This window comes from Protopterus annectens, chromosome 5.part0 (genome assembly GCF_019279795.1).
Source record: "Protopterus annectens isolate FY-2018-M chromosome 5.part0, PAN1.0, whole genome shotgun sequence".
NCBI lineage: Eukaryota > Metazoa > Chordata > Ceratodontiformes > Protopteridae > Protopterus > Protopterus annectens.
The window spans coordinates 1,898,813,114-1,898,833,218 of NC_056735.1; the positions used below are offsets into that span (position 1 = coordinate 1,898,813,114).

At 44.6% G+C, this 20,105-nt stretch overlaps 1 protein-coding gene across 1 annotated transcript in view; it reads left to right on the forward strand.

Moving 5' to 3' along the window:
* The window catches only part of COG3 (component of oligomeric golgi complex 3), a 1,722,808-nt gene that overhangs the window by 675,176 nt on the left and 1,027,527 nt on the right, over positions 1–20,105 (forward strand). Inside the window, exon 9 of the mRNA XM_044072049.1 lies at positions 338–381. Within this exon, the coding sequence (XP_043927984.1) occupies positions 338–381 (44 nt within the window). The remainder of the gene's footprint in view (positions 1–337; positions 382–20,105) is intronic.

Genomic DNA, 20,105 nt, shown 5'->3' on the forward strand with positions numbered 1-20,105 from the left:
AGTGAGAGTTGATATTAGTTTAGGGGTTTGTTTTTTATGTGAGCTGTGATACATATGTAGTGTGTGTGTGTGTGTACATTTTTTAGGGTTTTAGTAAGTGGCATAATTTGATGGGTTTAATGGAATTTTAGCAGCACTGCTGATGTGCCAAGGATATAGAGAAACTGCAGATGTCTACGCAATATGCCATGCACATGTTTTCATTACATCCCTTATCTTGGTTGTACCTTTAGGTAAATGTTTGTGCGTTGTATAACCCCAGAATTTTGTGTGTGTAAATATATTATATCCTCAGAATTATTTTCTTTTATAATAAATGCTTTTTTTTTTTCAACAGACACTTATTGAACAAGTTGAAGAAAGATCTGAAAGAATACAGGAGTAAGTAAATAAGACTTCAAGCTGCTGACGTAGATGTAGATTTGTATTCTTTCAGTGTAACTGAAGAAGTTGTTGCAGACAATAATATGCACCTGATAGTTTGGGTACTAGTAAACAGCCTTTCTTATTTACAACATTCTGTACTAAATTTGCCACAAAAATACTGATCTGACTTTTTTGCCATTTATAGATATAATTAGGAACCTTGTTTACTAGTCTGAGAATATTGGATGCACGTTGTCTGTGAACGGGTCATATTGCTTTGCCAGAGATTTGCTATTATGCCCTAAGAACACAGATGCTGAATTTAAGAAATTATCTTTTTTTTTCTGAGATGATACCATGTAAAGTATTTATAAAGTCATGGATTTTTAATGTTTTCCTAATTCGTAGTTTTGGGTGGCTGGATTCTAACCCAGGTCTTTGATGGTTTGCCACTCTGTTGCAGGATGCATGCACTACAATATCACATGCACAGTGACATGCATTTTGGCATTGCTGTAACACACACACCTGTTTGCTTTGGGAATGTTGGAAGAAAGGAAAGGCATTTAATCTTGCACAAAAGGCACATCAGCCAGGAACTGAACTGGAGAACTAAGTGAAGTGAAACAGCACCACCCAATTTATACATCTAATAATGCAGTTTTGATGCCAGTGGTGATTTTTCTTACTGACTGATGGTTAAGTCATTAGCATCTTAGACATTTTTAATCAGCATTGTGTGGCTGTTGATGATGTGTGCATTGCCTGCATCATTTTGGGCTTAACACATGTGAAAGTGCCAAAGGGTTATAATATGAGTATTGTTATGGCAGGACCAATACAACCTCCCCCCTTCTTGTTGTCACTGAAACTTCAAGATTTATGCTTTCATAGTGATGATCAAATTTATTAAACTTGAAAGAGTTCCTAAATATACATCATAATGATGGCAGCTTCTAAAAGTATTCCTGTTAAATGGCCTTAACCACATTTGGATGTCTGTTCTTCTGGTCTGAACTCTAGAGCATTCAGAGGTCCCCAGTGCAAAGCTATTATCCTACCAATGCCAAAAGTGTTCAACAGGAAGCTCAACCATAAAAACTGAGTGAGTGCTTGCTTGTTTGTATAAACCATTGCTTTTGCTTAGCAGTTTCAGAAGGATATTTTTACTGGCAGTTTTAGAGGGAGATAAGCACCCCATGTTTGTGCATTTTACATCTGCCATATACTGAATTATCTTATTTTTGTGATGTATTGTGCTTTATATGTGTGTGTTTTGAGAGGTTTTTTCTGTTTGTGAGAGACAAATTTTTCAAAAAGGACTACCATTTGCACCGTCTTTTCTATTTCAGTGAAGATTACTAGGTCACATTCTGCGAACACTGTAAAACTTTTTACAAGCAAACTCTTCTTTATATGGCTGTTACTATTTGGGCCTTTGTCGAGCGTAATAAGCTCTTCACAGTGGGAGAAAAGGATGTCTGTCCATTTCCTAGCTGGAAAACTGTACATGATCCTCAAGGGAAGAAGGAATCACTACTAGTCCCGCAGGCGAAAGCATAGGCACTGAAAAAACATAAAAGCCTAAGAAGGCGATAATTAAAACAGGTTTTGTGTGTGTGTGTGTGTGTGTGTGTGAGTGCCCGCGCTCTTGTGTGTGTGTGCGCACGCATGTGTGTGTGTGTGTGTGTGTGTGTGTGTGTGTGTGTGTGTGAGATAGAGACAGACCGCATAGGTCCAAAACTGCCGACGCTTCCGTTAAGCTAGTCGCCAGTCCGCCAGTACTCAGGCGCTTTCACAGCCCCTGATACCCACTACTTCAGATTTGCAGGCTTCTGCTGAGACCCATTCGGAGACCGGTATGCCGCGAGATGCTTCTTCGACTATGGAACCTGCAGATGACTCTACCTTGGATGGGTCCGGAGCCGCTGTGCAGGCACCAGCTTCTGAGGGTGTATTCAAGCCTACAGACTTGCATTTTAAACCAATGCCATCTTCATCCAGGCCTAAAACTCGACCCACGCCTAGAAAACTGACGTCCAAATCACATGATCAGGCCCATATGCCTAAAAAATAAATGCTTAGAATGGCTGAAGACCTTATTACTTTAATTAGGGGAAGCCAGCCTTCCCCCATAAGAGACCTAGAACTGATTTTCCTTCTGATTCTTCTGATCAGGATTCTGATATTTTTGTTTCTTCTGATTACCAGGATTTGCCCTTATCTACCTATGAGGATTCTGATGCAGAGGATTCCATTCCCTCTGCTTCCCCTCCAGAAGATTTTTATTTTGGTGAAATTTTACACACTCTTAGGGAGCATTTCCGCTGGGAAAGCCAGGATTACTGTGACTCCAAAAAGAGGCTTAGGGAATTCTTACTCCTTCCTCAACACAGGCCTTTAGGCCCTCCTGTTCTGGACATTGTAGATGATGCTTTCTTGGAATCTAGCCTGTCCCCAGACACTTTACCTACAGCTCCCAGAAAACCTGACCGGTATTACAGAGTACCTGACTCAAACAATTTCCTCTTCAAGAATCCTACTGAGACCATTTCCCAAGGTCCAAAGGGCATTAAGGCTACTGCTGCCAAAAATCCTACCCCTTCTGATAGAGATTCTAGAGCCTTGGACAGATGGGGCAAGAAGGTATACACTTCTGCTACTTTGGCCATTAGGGCTTTAAACTGCCAGTTTCATATGTTAAAGTACCAGCATCATGTTATGGGACAACTTAAACAGAAAATTATGTTGATTCCTGACTGTGCTGAACACAAAGAATTACAGGATTTAATGCATTCTGCTGAACAAGTTGGTAAACATACTTTGCAATGTGGTTTTGACTCTTTAGAAGCATCTTGCAGGGCTGCTGTCACAGGGTCTGTACTAGGAAGGCATGCTTGGCTTAAGGAGCAAAACTTGCCAGATCATGTTAAAGCTAAATTACTGGATGCTCCTTTAAACCAAGACTGCCTGTTTGGCAACAAAGCAGAAGAAGTCCACAAAAAGATGGAGGAAAAAGCTAAATCTATGCAAACTGTTAAAGATTTCCTTCAAGTACAGCCTCCCAGATTTAGTAGGCATTGGCCTTCAAAGAATTGGTCCTTTCCAGTCTCTTCCAGGCCTTCTCAGTCCAAACCCATGAACAGCAGACCACCTAGGTTACAGTCTCAGGCTATGCACAGGCCTAAGCAGTGGGGGGGGGGGGGGCTCCTACTTCCAAAGCAGGAAGTAGTAAGACACCTCCCTACGGAAAAATGTCACAATGACTTAACCTTAACCCTTCCAAGCTCTGCTCAACTGCCTGCTCCCTTAGGAGGAAAGCTCGCCCTGCATGCAGAAAACTGGGAACTCATTACCCAGGACAAATGGGTTTTAAATATAGTTTTCCAGGGATACAAATTCCACTTCCACTCCCTACCAACTCCAAACGGTTGGCCAGACCTACCCCCAAATCAGTGGGCAGAGGCTGACCAGCAGTTTCTCTCTCTTCTAAGTATCAGGGCTATTCAACCTGTCCCAGCAGTTGAAAGGGGACAAAGTTTTTATTCAAGACTTTTCCTGGTACCTAGAAAAGACAGCTCCTGGTGTCCTATCCTCTCTATTCTAAACACCTTTTTGATAATCCCAGAATTCAAAATGCTAACACTTCAACAGCTGCTTCCTATAATAGGCCTGGTAGGCAACCTTAGACGTAAAGGAAGCGTACCTGCACATTCCAATAAGGGAATCTTGCAGGAAATACCTACACTTCAGGGCAGGCTCCATGCACTATCAGTTCTCTGCACTTCCCTTTGGCTTATCTACTGCGCCCAGGGTATTCACAAAGTGTCTAGCTCCAGCCATTGCATTTTGCAGGCAGAGAAATATTCAAATGTAGCCATACTTGGACGATTGTCTGATTCAGGCAGAAAGCCAGGACTTGCTATTAAAACATCTGGCATTCATAAAGAAGCTTCTACCCTCACTGGGGTACACCATAAACAAAAAGAAATCTCACCTAGTACCCTGCCAACAGATTGAATTCCTGGGAGCAAGCTTGAACACAACTTCCCAGATGGCTTTCCTCACTCCAGAGAAACAAGTTTATTTGAAAACCTACTTCAAACTACTGGCCACAAAGACACAGCCATCTGCAAGGAAAATTCTGCAAGCCCTGGGGTTCATGGCCTCTTGCATTCTACTAATTCCATATGCAAGACTGCATATGAGGAAACTACAATGGTATCTAAAAAGCCTATGGTGCCAACATTCTCAGGACCTTGAAATAATGATTCCTATCATTCCTTTTGTAAAGACAGAGTTACTTTGGTAGGCAGAGGCCTGCTACCACAACAAAGGGCTCCCTTTCACTCTACCCCCTGCTGCCCAACCCTAACAACAGACACAGCAGACTATGCATAGGGGGCTCACTTGGCAGGGCAGTGCATTCAGGGCAAATGGAACCAGAGTCAGATGCACCTGCATATCAACCAAAAAGAAAAGTTAGCTGTACAGAATTCCTTGACAGTCTTCAAAGACCACATCCTTCCAGGACAATTATTGGTAAAGACAGACAACACCACAATTATGTGGTACATAAACAAGCAGGGGGCAACCCACTCATACCCTCTCTGCAGACTAGCCATGGCTCTGTGTAACACAGCCTTGAGCTACCAAGTGCACCTACAAGCTCAGTTCCTGCCAGGCAAGTTAAATTCACTGGCAGATGACCTAAGCAGAAATCTCATGGACCCACACAAATGGAAACTGGAACCAAAAATATTCAACCTCTTGAGGAACAAATGGGGGACTCCAGAGATAGACCTGTTTGCCTTCCCTCTGAACTACCAATTGGACAAATTCTGCACAAGGACTCCCCACAGTCAAGCTTGGAAATTGGATGCCCTGTCCTTTACCTGGGAAATCCTCTCTGTTTATGCCTTTCCCCCTCTGCCTCTCCTCTCAAAGGTTCTGCTAAAGATCAAACAGGAGAAGCCAAGGACAATACTGATTGCACTAGACTGGCCACACCAGCACTGGTACCACCTCTTGCGCAGTATGATACTGCTGGAGCCATGGCACCTACCTCAAACACCTTCCATGCTGTCTAAGCAGGCGGGCCAGATTCTGCACCCTCAGCTTCAAACCCTGAATCTTGCAGCCTGGCTAATTCCTTGAGCTCTCCACTAGCAACCCTCAGTAAGTAGGTGCTAGATGTCTTTTTGGAAGCAAGGAGGCCTAGTACTAGAAAATCCTATGCTGAAAAGTGGAAAAGATACTGTTCCTGGAGCCAGGCTCAGGGGATGTGCACAACGGTGCCCAGCTTACCTCATATTCTTCAGTACTTAACAGAAATGCTCCACAAGGGCCTATCCTTCTTGTCAATTAAAATTCATGCCTCTGCCATTTCAGCACATTATAATACTGAACCACCCCTCTTCTCTCACCCCCTGCTAAAGCAACTCCTCAGAGGCACCAAAAATTTAAGACCCCACAGGGGAGCCCCTACTCCAGCCTGTGACCTTAACTTTGTATTGGAAAAGCTCACTCTCCCTCCATTTGAACCAGCTGCTACTGCAGAGTTGAAATACCTTTCTTGGAAAACAGCCTTTCTTCTAGCCATCATTTCAGCAAGAAGAGTGTCTGAATTACAGGCCCTCCTGGCAGTGGAGCCCTTCATTATCTTCCACGCAGACAGGGTTTCCCTCAGGACCAATCCTTCCTTTATGCCCAAGGTGGTGTCCAGTGTGGCCATAAATCAGTCCATTAATTTGCCTACCTTTTTCCTGATTCCACAAAACAAAGGAGAGCGAATACTGCACTCTTTGGAAGTGCACAGGCAACTTAGATTTTATTTGGACAGGACTAAGCCTCTCAGAAAATCTGAACAGCTGCTAGCTGGCTTTGTTTCCAGGGCAGAGGGGAAGGCCATTTCAAAACAAACCATTTCTAAATGGATAGCCCATTGCATTCATTTCTTCTATAAGCACCATGGAAAACCTACCCCACAGGGGATAAGATCACATTCCACCAGGGCTGCATCTACCTCTACAGCCTTTCTCAGAGGAGTCCCTACCAGGGCCATCCTAAAAGCTGTTACCTGGCGCGCTGTGTACATACCTTCACCAAGCGTTACCACATGCCTATTTTTTTCTAAACCCAGAGCTGGTTTTGCCACTGCAGTCTTGCAGGACTTAATAGCTGGTCTTAATGCTCTCTAACTTCCTACTCCCTTCCTTAGCTTTGGGAGTCAACTCAAATGTAATGACTGCAACACTGAAACACGAAGAACATAGTACAGTTGTGTACATTTACCATAAATGTAGATGGTTGAGTGTATTCACTGTTGCAGTCCTGGTTACCCTCCCTCCAGCCCCCTGACGTTTTTTGGCTCTACCTTTCTTTCTTGTTCGGTGTATCTAAGCTTTCTGGTGTATTTGCTTTTTGATGGAGGTGTACCATAACATATAATTGCTTCCCATTGTGAGGGCACCTGACATCTGGGGCAAGAAAAACTGATGTAATGGGGTCGGCTGCATGTTTTATACCCCCTGACAACATCCGACGCAGAAATCCAAGACTCTGGTATTCAGGCCTGCTGAGGGCTACCTGCAGACAGATAACCCAAATGTAATGACTGCAACAGTGAAACACGAAGAAAATCTGCAAATCGGGCTGTAACAAAGGCACTCATTAAAGAATCCTTGAACACCTGAACAACTAAGGGATGGCTGTTGGCTTGGATTCTTCTGTGCCTAACAGCCCCAGGTAATAGATGTCTGATTCTTAACTAGTACCTTCCACTGGAAGTGCTCCTACACAAAGTTCATGGTCTTCCTTAAGAAGATGTCCTTAAGAGACCACAATGCAACAGTATTCTTGATGCTGGTGTCATACCAAAAGTGTAAATGAAATTGAAGAGAGTGAGCCATATCTCCTTCCTTCAAGTCAGACTCTGGAGATCACTTCATTGAAGGCTCCCATTTTGTTTTAGCCTGGGAGGGTTGTACACTTACCATGCTGTATTCTATTCCTGTGGGAATTTCTTAGAATTGGAGAAGGAAGGGGCCAATGCATGTGTTAGTGAAATACACATATAGTAGTTAAGAGATCCTAAAACTGTGGAGGTCTTAAATAGGGGCCAAAGCACAATCAAAAGACTGATTAAAATGGCAAGGACTTTAACTATAATAGAAGGCAGGGTTGCTACCACAGGTTTCCGCTTTCCTTCCTTCTCGATCATCCAGTTGTGGTGCAGTAATGACTACAACAGGCCTGGCTCAGCCTTGATCCTGAAACTCTATCTGCCTATGAAGGGGATATCACAGGTGGGGGGGGGGACACTGTTAAAACAAGTGCATGTATCAGTAACTTTTGAAGTTATGGCTCTCTGGGGCCAGTGTCTTCAGACCTAAGGAAAACTGCCAAGACCTTTAAGACCTAAGATTGTGCAAATCCGCATACACACACACACACACACACACACACACACACACACACACACACACACACACACACACACACAGTTTTTTGATGGAGGTGTACCATAACATATAATTGCTTCCCATTGTGGGGGCACCTAACATCTGGGGTAAGAAAAACTGATGTAATGGCGTTGGCTGCATGTTTTATACCCCCTGACGACCTGACATCATGGAAGAAGAGACAGCATCCGATGCAGGAATCCAAGACTCTGTTATTCAGGCCGGCTGAGGGCTACCTGCAGGCAGATAACCCAAATGTAATGACTGCAACAGTGAGTGAATACACTCGAACATCTACATTTATGGTAAGTGTACGCAACTGTACTTTCTCTGCCCCTGTGAAACCCAACATCTGTATGTTCCTTTAAAAGTCCATATGTTTGTATAAGATCTCATTTGTAGACCCTGGTATATTCCTAGGATACAGCTAAGGGTTCTGTATTAGCTCACATATTTAGCAACCTCCACAGTGGCTGGGAATGTAAGGTGTAGGGCACATTTGTTAAAAAAAAAAAAAAAAAAAAAAAAAAACTACACTTCTGATACCTTTGACATCAGGGTCATTAGCATTTAGACCTACAAGGCTAAGTTTCAAGGTGTAATTTCCTTAAACAGATTGAAGCTCTCACTATAGAAATGGTGATGAGAATGACATTAATAACATAATCAGGTTTACAGGTAAGTCGTAGATGTGTGCCATCAAGTGTGGGTTGACATGGTGGACTGAGGCAACCATGGATTTGCTGATCAGAAGAACTACCTGATCTAAAAATTCAGGCCCTCCCTTCAAATGCTGAGAGGCAATTATTGAATGCACCTCTAGACAGAAACCTTCTTTTGGCCTCCTTCACAAAACATTTTCATCAAGATTAGAGAGATACAAGACAGTACAGTTGGTTTTAACAGCTGCTTCATCTTCTCAGCCACAGTATGGCAGATGCTCCCCCACCAAACACTGGCTTTTTTATTCAAAACAAGGAAAACTATAAGGTGTACCAGTGAAACTAACCTCTGTATTTAGCCTTTTAGGTGTTTTCTGTTGTTTTAAAAAGAATAATTTCTTAGGTCCCTATACATTCATTACTTTATTACTTACGTTTTCTCCATAAATTAAAATTTTTTGTGAAGAACAGTAATAAGAATAAATTATTCCATTCAGATGCATGATCAGTTCTCCCATCATATGACTCTTTGTTTGTAATATTTGATGAACATGTTCACCCAAAGAGCTTCATCAGATCTAATACAATACAGTAATGTTCTGAATGCATATTTTAATGTAATTCATAGAAAACAGTAGATTAAATTCATAGTTGGACTTGACCTCCATGGCTAAGAGGTTTGTTATTGACATGGATTTAAATTGTAATTTGCATGCTTGAACTGAAGTGCAGTTGAGAATCGTTTAGGATATGTATGAGTTTGTGTGGAATTGGTAGAAAAAGCATCATCTTATTGGGTAGAGGAGACAGGGAATTGCATTTGGGATTGGTCATAGCGTTAGTCTCACAAGGTCTGCACATTTCATGGTTACTGACCATGACATTTTATGGTTCATTGCATTTTAACATGGATAGCAGTAGTTCCCTGCCAGTATTAGCTATCAAGTCAGCACATTTCATTATTACTGGTTATGACATTTTTCCATAAATAGCAGCAATTCCCATGATAATTAATATTAAATGCAAAAAACTTGAATATATTCTTTGCAGAGGATCAGTAGTCCATTCATAAAGCAGTCCTTATATGTGTGATGTGCTCACTTTTATAGGGCCCTGTGAATGGGGCTGTGCTTAAATGGCCAATTTCCCTTGTTTCATTCGTGGATGAGTGAAGATTAAAAATCTGATGATGTCAATTTTCATTCATTCCTCAACATATGGATTCAGATCCGACACTTGGATCCCACTCAGCCGTTATTCTAGCTGGTGGTGAACAACAAACTCTCGAGCTACTTTCCTACCCATAATGCACCAAGCCCAACTTCCCCCAGATCTCATTTGCCACTTTTGCGACTAGACCTGGGTGACTGCTGCTGTTGAACATTTTGGTGAAGCTAAGTTCAATCTCGTTAAACATTGTCTTAAGCGCTAGTGTTTGAACTTCCTTTTTTCTTTTAAAGACTATGTATTTCTTTGAGATTTTCTTGCTACCCTTTTCTTCCCGTTGTACACTAGTTTGCGTCTTTGCTGTTACCATAGTTGGTAGCCCCCCCCCTTTAACCTTTCCCATTAAGGATGTTTTCCCTTTTATAAAAACAAAGTTTACCTGTTGCTATTTTTTCCTTTGGTTTATGTTCTTTTCTATGTTGTAAGCATGCTATTTGGTGGTCATTTCAGTAGTTTGCATATACTTGATGTTCTTCGTGTTTCACTGTTGCAATCATCACTTGTTGGTTATCCCTGCTCTGTAGCCGTTGGTCGGCCCAAGTGCCAAACTCAAGTTTTTCCCCTGCACTGGCTGCTGTTGCCTGTGGACTGACATTAGGTCGTCAGTGGTATAAAGGAGAGCAGCCGACACCATTACATCAGTCTTTCTTGCCATGGAGCCAGAACCAAAAGCAGTTTGCGTGTGTGCCAGTCGCTTGTTGCCAGTGCACAAGTTGAATCTGAAAATGACTAAAGCAAAGTACCCCATTGGCGACCTTTTTCTTGCACTAACCGATGTCCAAAAGAGTCAATAATTGTCTCTGCTGTGGAAAGCAAATACCACACTGAGACGTCCATACCTTGTGCGTTACTTGTCAAGGCCCAGACCATGACATCCCCTGTTGTCGGTTCTGCGCACTTTTCAATTCCAGAAATATTCGCAGTAGGGCTGAATTTGTAGCTAGGCATTTCTGAAGTAGTTCCTCGCATTACGAAATGGCATTTGTCGGTCAGCAGACTGTGGATATTCCCAAAAAATAAAAAGATAAAAAAAGTGACAGACCACACAAACTTAAGCCTTCAGACGACCCGTTCCAGAAGCAAGTCGTCAGTTCTCAGGAATTCAGTGAGGTGCATTTGCAGCCCCTGATGCCCATCTCTTTTCCTTCACAGGCCCCGACCGAGACCCTTTCGGAGTCCGGTATGCTGCCCGGGGAATGCTCCATCATCCGATCTCTCGGTTGACTCCGCTTTGGTTGGGTCAGAAGACACAACGCAGGCACCGGCTTCCGAGGAGGTTTTTCGCACAACCGATTCAAGGCAAAAACCATCTTCGCCTCCGACTACCGCATCCCAATGACAAATGGACTTACTAAGGTCTAAAAGCAAGACCACCTCAAAGAAAACAGTCTCTAGTCACCATCTTACTCCTCCTCCACTGCCTCAGACCCAGTTACTGAAAATGACGGAGGACCTCATCACTTTCATCAGGGGTAGCCATACCACTCCTTCTAAAAGAAAAAGGGATACTTCCCCTGAAGTTCACACAGAAATGGATTCAGAAATTTCAGACTACCTTGATTCAGATGAGGAACAACAACTTCTCACCTCCTTTGAGGATTCTGATGCAGAGGAATCCATTCCTTCTGCCCCCCCCCCCCCCCCCAGAGGATCTTTCATTTGGGGAAACTGCACACTTTCAGAGAGCATTTCCACTGGGAAGCCCAAGATTATCCTCAGTCTAAGAAACAACTAAGAGAGTTTCTAGATCTTCCTCAGCACAGACCCTTGGCCATCCCTCCTATTCTGGATGTGGTGGATGATGTTTTCAGTGAATTTAGCCTCACCCCTGACAGCCTTACCCCCTGGTCCTAGAAAACCTGACAAGGTACTACAGGGTGCCTGATTCACGTAAGTACTTGTTTAAAATCCCTGCAGCAGACCCAGAGGTCATCACACAGGGGCCAAGTCTAGCTCATCTAAAAACCCAGTTCCCTCTGACAAGGACTCAAGAGCTCTGCACTGATAAGGTAAGAAAGTATACATCTCCACAACCTTAGCTGTTAGAGCTCTTAACTGCCAGTTCCATATGCTAAAATATCAACAGCACACCTTGGAACTTATGAAACAAAAAATTTCATATTTACCTGACAGTAATACTTCCTAAGAGTTAGCATATCTTCTGCACTGTAGTTCACAAGTAGCTAAACACTCCCTGCACTGCGGCTTCAATTCCCTAGAAGCCTCAAGTAGGGCTGCTGTGGCAGGTTCAGTCATTAGGAGGCACACATGGCTAAAAGAACAGCTACTTCCTGATCATGTAAAATCAAAACTACTTGATCTTCCCCTGGATAAAGACCGCTTGTTTGGATCAAAAGCAGAGGAGGTCATCAAAAAGATGGAAGATAAAGCTAAATCTATGCCAACAGTAAAAGACTTCCTCCAAGTTCAACCTCCCAGATTCAGCAGAATCTTTCCCTCTAAGCACTGGTCTTTCCCAGCCCCCAATAGACAGGTTCATGGGAGACCTCACAGGGACAGACCAGTTAGACCACAAAACCAAGGCCAGTGAAGAAGTAAGCAGTGGCCCTCCACCACTCCCACAGCAGGGAGTTCTAAGTCCACTCACTACTCTATGAACGTGCAATGACTCCCACTCCCCCTCCCATTAGAGGTTAGGAAGAAGGCTATCCCTTTACAAACAAACTCTAAACACCTTCCTAGAGGTCCCAAAATTCAAAATGCCAACTCTTCAAAAATATTTACCAATGCTGGGCAAAAATGCATGGCTAGCCACTCGACATAAAGGATGTCTAGCTTCATATATACCCATAAGTAAGACCTGCACTTCAGAGCAGGTTCACAACACTTTCAGTTCTCTGTGCTACCCTTTGGCACCCAGGGTCTTCACAAAATGCCTGGCCCCAGTGGTTGCCTTCTGCAGACAGCAAAACATCCAGATTTACCCTTATCTGGATGACTGCCTAATCCAAGCAGACAAAAAAGAGAAGTTACTACAGGACCTGCTCTTTGTACAAACAACCCTAAACCTCTCTAGGGTTCACTATCAACAGGAAAAAGTGAAACCTAAACCTTTCCAGGCAGATCACCTTCTTGGGTGCACTCCGCGACACAGCCTCCCAAAAAGCCTTCCTCTCACCAGAAAAACAATGCTTTCTGCCAAATTACTTCTCCCAGTTAGGTCTCAGAAAAAAACAACAACAAGGAAAATTCTGCAAGCACTGGGTTGCATGCCATCCTGCATTCTGATGTTTCCCCTGGCCAGGCTACACATGACAAAACTCCAGTGGTACCTAAAGAAACTTTGATGCCAACAAACTGTCTATGTAGACCACTCTCCCCCTCTTTCCATGCATAAAGAATGAGTTTCTTTGGTGGGCAGGGGCCTGCACTCAGAACAAGGGCCTTCTTTTCACCTATCTACCACAAGGCTAGACTATCACCACAGACGCCTCAGACCTAGCTTGGGGTGCTCATTTAGATACCCGGTGCACCCAAGGCTCTTGGGACCTCAGGCACCTTCATTGGCACATCAACCTAAAGGAAATGATGGCAGTTCACAAGGCTATCACATCCTTCCAAGACCATCTAAAACCCGGAGTCCTCCTCATAAAAACAGACAATACCACAGTCATGTGGTACATCAACAAGCAGAGGGAGATGCACTCCTACCCTCTCTGGCGACTAGCCATGAGCCTCTGGCAGACAGCCTCCTCCATGGGCCTACACCTAATAGCCCAGTACATCCCAGGAATAAACACCCTAGCAGACCATCTAAGCAGAAACTACTTAGACCCCCACGAGTGGAAACTCCAAAAGGGGACATTCCTGCAAATCACCCAGGCCTTGGGGACACCAGAGGTGGACCTCTTCACCTCAAGACACAACAATCAGCTGCACAAATTCTGCACCAAGGAGTTCTACCCCCTAGCATGGAAAGTGGATGCTCTGTCATTCCAGTGGACCAATCTCTTCATTTATGCCTCCCCCCCCTGCCCTTACTCCCAAGGGTCCTGCTTAGAATAAGGCAGGAAGAACTAAAAGCCATCTTTATAGCACCAGATTGGCCCAGGCAACATTGGTACTCCTTGCTGCTCAGCCTGACCAAGGAGTCTTACAGGCCCCCTGCCGTTAACTGCAGACCTCCTGACACAAGCCAGAGGGGAGATTCTGCATCCAAAACTTCACACACTCAGAATTTCTGCATGGCTTATCCCCCAGGGACTGGGGATAACCCACAGTTGGGCAAGCAGGTCCTAGACATTATTAAAGAAGCCAGAAGGCCCAGCACCAGGAAATCTTACTCAGAGAAATGGAAAAGATTAAACTCTTGATGCCTATCAAAAGGTCACAGCGGCTCCCAGCCATCCCTCCCACTTATTCTGGACTACCTAGTGAAGTTACCTAACAAGGGCCTCTCCTTTTCCTCCATTAAAATACACGCCTCAGCCATTTCAGCACTCTTTCATGCTGAACACCCTGTCTTCTCTCACCCTTTGATTAAGCAGTTCCTCAGAGGTGTTTCTAACATTAGGCCCCCTAGAAGGGCAGCCGCTCCAGCCTGGGACCTGAACTATGTGTTAGAAAAACTGACATTACCTTACTTCGAACCAGCTGCATCAGCAGACCTAAAACACCTTTCCTGGAAGACTGCCTTCCTCTTGGCTATTACTTCAGGTAGGAGGATGTCAGAACTTCAAGCACTCATGGGCACTGAACCCTTCATTCTCTTCCATGCAGACAGGATGTCTTTCAGGATTTATCCGTCATTCATGCCAAAGGTAGTATCAGATGTGACCCTAAACCAGGCTATACATCTCCCCACCTTTTTTTCCAAACCCTCAGAATAAAGGGGAGAGAATTCTGCACACACACTGGATGTGCACAAACAGTTAAGATACTAACTGGACAGAACCAAGTCCATTAGGAAGGTGGATCAACTGTTGGTTGGCTTCACCCCAGGGTAAGAGGGGAAGCCTATCTGCAAACAGACCATTTCAGAATGGATATCTCATTGCATACAGTTCTGCTACACGTTTCATGGAAAAGCCCCTCCTAAATCTATTGGAACACATTCCACTAGGGCAGCCTCTACTTCCACTGCCTTCCTTAGAGGAGTACCCACCAGGGGCATCCTGGAAGCTGCCACATGGACCTCGGTCCACACTTTCACCAAACACTACCACCTGCCTCTGTTCTCCAGGGCTCGGGCAGGCTTTGCCTCTGCAGTCCTGCAAAGCACGCTAGCTCAATCCTAGGAGTTTCATGCTTCTATTCTCCCCTTCCTCAGCTTTGGGAATCCTCCCACAAATGATGACTGCAACAGTGAAACATGAAGAACATAGTACAGTTGTGTACACTTACCATAAATGTAGATGTTCGAGTGTATTCACTGTTGCAGTCCTATATTCCCTCCCACCTTCCCTCTTAATCTTATCCTTTTTGGAGATTAACTGTCATTGTTGTGGCCTTGGGCCACCAGAGGCTCTTTAAAAATTTCCTTCAAGGGGTCCAACAGGTTAGGACAAGAAAAACTGATGTAATGGCGCCAGCTGCTCTCCTTTATACCACTGATGACCTGACGTCAGTCCACAGACAGCAGGCACAGGGGAAAAGCTTGACTCTGGTATTCGGGCCGACCGAGGGCTACCCAGCAGGGATAACCCACAAGTGATGACTGCAGCAGTGAATACACTCGAACATCTACATTTATGGTAAGTACACACCACTGTACTATGTTCTTCGTGTTTCACTGTTGTAGTCATCACATTTGGGTTATCCCTGCCAGGGAAGCCCTTGGCCGGCCCGAATACCAGAGGCTTAGTATTTCTGCGTCGGTTGCTGTCGCTTCAGGACTGATGTCAGGTCATCAGCAGTATAAAGTAAGGCAGCCGACGCCATTACATCAGTCTTTCTTGCTGTGGAGCTGGAAGTAGAAGCAGTTCTCACGAGTGCCGGTTGGCTGTTACCTGAGTTTCATCCACCGAAGTGAAGTTGAAGTCTTCTAAAGCGAAGTACCCCGTTGGGGATACTTTTTTTTTGCACCAACTGAAATCAGAAAAAGTTAACAATTGTCTCACCTGTGGAAAGAAAATACCACACTGAGACTTTCATTCTTACCATGTCACTTGTTTAGGCCCAGACCACGACGTTCCCCATTGTTGCTTCTTGCTTTGTTCAATGCCAGAACTATCTGTCATCAGGCTCTTATTGTAGCTAGACATTTTCGCTTACAGTCCCCGAATTCCAATATGGTTTCGGTAAGCCATCAAACAGCAGATCTTCTGAAAAAAATGCAAAGATAGACAGAGACAAACCGCATTGGGTCCAAACCTACCGACAACGCTTCCGTTAAGCTTGTCAGTTCTCTGGTCCTCAGTGAGGCGCGTTCGCAGCCCCTGATGCCCTCTTCTGTGGATTCGCAGGCTGCTACCTAGACCCTTTCAGAGTCCGGTGTGCCGCAAAACTCTTCTTCAACTAAGGATCCTGCAGTCGTCTTTACCTTGGATGGGTCTGGAGCCACTGAGCAGGCACCGGCTTCCGAGGAAGTCCTTCGCACTACCGATTCTCGACAGAAACCAACATCATCTTTCGCAACTACCGTTCTTTTGAAAATGAAAACGACTGAGTTTTTTAGGCCCAGGTTATGAACCACACCCAAGAAACAGATGACCCAATCTCAGGCACCTGCTTTCTTGCCTCAGTCTCAAATGCTTACAGTGGCAGAAGACCTTATCATGCTGATCTGGGGAAGCCAAGCTACCCCCTCCAAAAGGAAAAGAGATCTGTCCCCTGTAGTTTGTCTGAACAAGAGTCAGATGACTCTGATGCATCTGAATATGTAGACATGCAACCCCTCTCTACTTATGAGGATTCTGATGCAGAGGATTCCATCCCTTCAGCCTCTCCCCAGCGGATTTTTCCTTTGGGGAACCCTTCATACCTTAAGGGAGCCTTTCCAATGGGAGAGTCAGGACTACTCTCAGTCTAAAAAGAGACTCAGGGAATTCTTAGATCTTCCACAGCATAGACCCTTGGCCATCCTCCCAGTCCTGGATGTTGTGGATGATGTTTTCCTGGAATCCAGCTTTACTCCTGATACCCTCCCACCTGCACTCACATATTTTCCCGACTCACAAATTTCTTTTTAAAAATCCTACTGCTGACCCTGAGGTAATTTCTCAAGGGCCTAAAGGGATTAAAGCAACCTCTGCTAAGAATCCCACCCCCTCAGATAGGGATTCCCGAGCACTAGACAGATTGGGTAAAAAAGTATACACCTCAGCTACTCTTGCTATCAGGACACTAAACTGTCGGTTCCATATGCTAAAATTTCAGCAACATACCCTGGAACTCCTCAAACAAAAAATGTCTTCCTTTCTTGCTTGTACAGAATCTAAAGAGTTACAAGAGTTAATGCATTCTGCAAGTCAAGTAACTAAACACACCTTGCCCTGTGGTATTGATGCCCTAGAAGCTTCTTGAAGGGCAGCTGTCACTGAATCTGTCCTTAGAAAGCATGCATGGCTTAAGGAACAGCCCCTGCAAGACCATGTCAAATTTAAATTGAATGCCCCCTTGCACAAGACAACTTATTTGGCACTAAGGCAGAAGAGGTCTTAAAAAAGATGGAAGAAAAAGCAAAATCTATGCAGACAGTTAAGGATTTCATACAGGTCCAGCCACCCAGGTTCAGCAGGCATTGTCCCACCAAGCACTGGTCCTTTCCTGCTCCCACTAAGCCAGTACAGCCCAGGCCCCGGGGATCTAGACCCCCCCCCCCAAACAGCAACCACAGGAAATGCAGAGATCTAAGCAGTGGACTACCTCCACTTCAAAACCAGGGATTTCTAAGCCACCCCCTTATGGTAAGAACTCACAATGACTCACCTCCCCCACCACCTCCCTCTGCCCACCTTCACGTACCCCTAGGAGGAAAACTCTCCTTTCATGCAAGCACCTGGGCCACCATTACCAATGACCACTGGGTTCTCAACCTAGTGTCTCAGGGATACAAGGTTTCCTTACACACCCTTCCAACCCTAAAAGGGTTCCCAGATCTACCTCCAAACCGGTGGGCAGAGGCTCAAAAGCAAATCCTTTCCCTGCTTTCTGTGAGGGCAGTAGATTATGTTCCTGCAGAACAGATAGGCCAAGGTTTCTACTCCAGGCTTTTTCTGGTGCCCAGAAAAGAGGGCACCTGGCACCACATCCTCGATCTTTCCATTCTAAACACCTTCCTGTTGATCCCAAAATTCAAAATGCTCACCCTCCAACAGCTGCTAGCCACCCTAGATCTAAAAGAGGCCTACCTCCACATTCCTATCAGGGAATCATGCAGGAAATATCTCCGATGTTCATTGTGTTTCACTGTTGCAGTCATTACACTTGGATTATCCTGCTGGCAGGCTACCCGCAGTCGGCCTGAATTCCAAAGACCTGGTCCGGCGTCGGTTGCTGTCTCCTCTTCCCTGACGTCAATGCGCCAGGGGTATAAAAGATGCAGCCGACACCATTTTCTTCAGTCTTTCTTGCCACGCTGTGCCCGAAGCAAAAGCAGTTCGCAAGTGCCGGTCGGCCGACTCCTGAGATTTTCAAAACCGAATTTCAGATCCGAAGTCTTCATTAAAGCTAAGTACCCCGTTGGGGAAACTTTTTTCTTGCTCCAGACCGATGTCAGAAAAAGTTAACAATTGCATTTCTTGTGGTAAGCAAATACCTCATAAGGATTTTCATTCTTACTGTATTCCTTGCCTAGGCCCTGACCACGATGTTGCTAGCTGTCAGTTTTGTGCTAGATTTAACCAACGCACTATTAAGCGTTGGTACGATTTTGCTTTTCACTACTTTGGCCAAAGATTTAATTATATAATACCGTCGGAACAGCCGACAACCGGAGTTTATAAAAAGTGCAAATAAAAGGAAAAGGACAGGCATCCGAGGTCCAAAACCGACGACGAGGCCTCCGCTAGGCCAGTTGACGGTTCTCAGTGAGGTGCTTTCGCAGCCCCTGATACCAGCTACCTCAGAGCCACAGGCAGCTTCCGACTCCCACGTGGAGCCGACTAGGCCTCTGGATACTCAAGGTATTGGACACTCGGAAACTATTCTTTCAGATGGGTCCAGAGCCGCTGACCAGGCATCGGCTTCTGAGGGTGTTTTCAGACCAACACAGTTATATGTAAAGCCAACCTCAGCTTCAAAGGCAAAGACTAAAGCAGCTCTAAAGACAAAGAAACAAGTACAGCATTCTCCTGCACAGACTTCCATGCCTAAAAAACAGATGCTTAAAATGGCCGAAGACCTAATTACTTTGATCAGGGGTTCCCATCCCCCTCCTGATAAGAGTCCTAGGCAAGAGACAGAATATGAATCCTCAGATCAGGTTTCCATTTCCTCTGACTCCTCCTCTGAACAGGGATACTCTCTTCCTCCCTATGAGGATTCTGATGCTGAAGAGTTTATTCCTTCAGCCTCTCCTCATGAGGATTATTCTTTTGGGGAAACCCTTCATATGCACTTTCACTGGGAGAGCCAAGATTACTCAGAATCTAAGAAAAGGCTCAGAGACTTTCTTTTATTACCTCAGCACATACTTCTTGCTATTCCACCTGTTCTAGACATAGTAGATGATGTATTTACAGAGTCCAGCCTGTCTCCTGACTCTTTACCCCCTGCACCGGTTAAGCCAGACAGATACTACAGGGTTCCAGATTCCCATAAATTTGTATATGCAAACCCTGCTGCTGACCCAGAAACTATATCTCAGGGTCCCAAAGGGGTCAAGGCTTCCACTGCGAAAAACCCTGTCCCCTCTGATAGGGATTCTAGGGCACTGGACAGATGGGGGAAGAAAGTTTACACTTCTGCTACCTTGGCTGTAAGGGCTTTAAATTGTCAGTTTCATATGCTTAAATATCAGCAATATTTAATGTCACTGATAAAACAGAAAATGTTGACAAATTCTGAATGTCCAGATAACAAGAAATGCAGGATTTATTGCATGTAGCTGAACAAGTGGGAAAGCATACTTTGCAATGTGGTTTTGATTCACTGGAGGCCTCTTGCAGGGCCGCTGCTACGGGTACTGTCATTAGAAGGCATGCTTGGTTAAAGGAACAAAATTTGCCTGATCATGCTAAAGCAAAATTATTGGATATTCCTTTACAACATGATACTCTGTTTTGTGTTAAGGCAGAAGAGGTGTTGAAGAAAATGGAAAATAAAGTGAAATCTATGCAGACAGCTAAGGATTTCTTACAGGTACAACCACCCAGATTTAGCAGGAACTGGCCTTCAAAGAATTGGTCCTTTCCAGTGTCAGACAGGCCACAAAGAGGCAGATACAGACGCCCTAGAGGCAGATCCCAGCCCCAAGGCTCATACA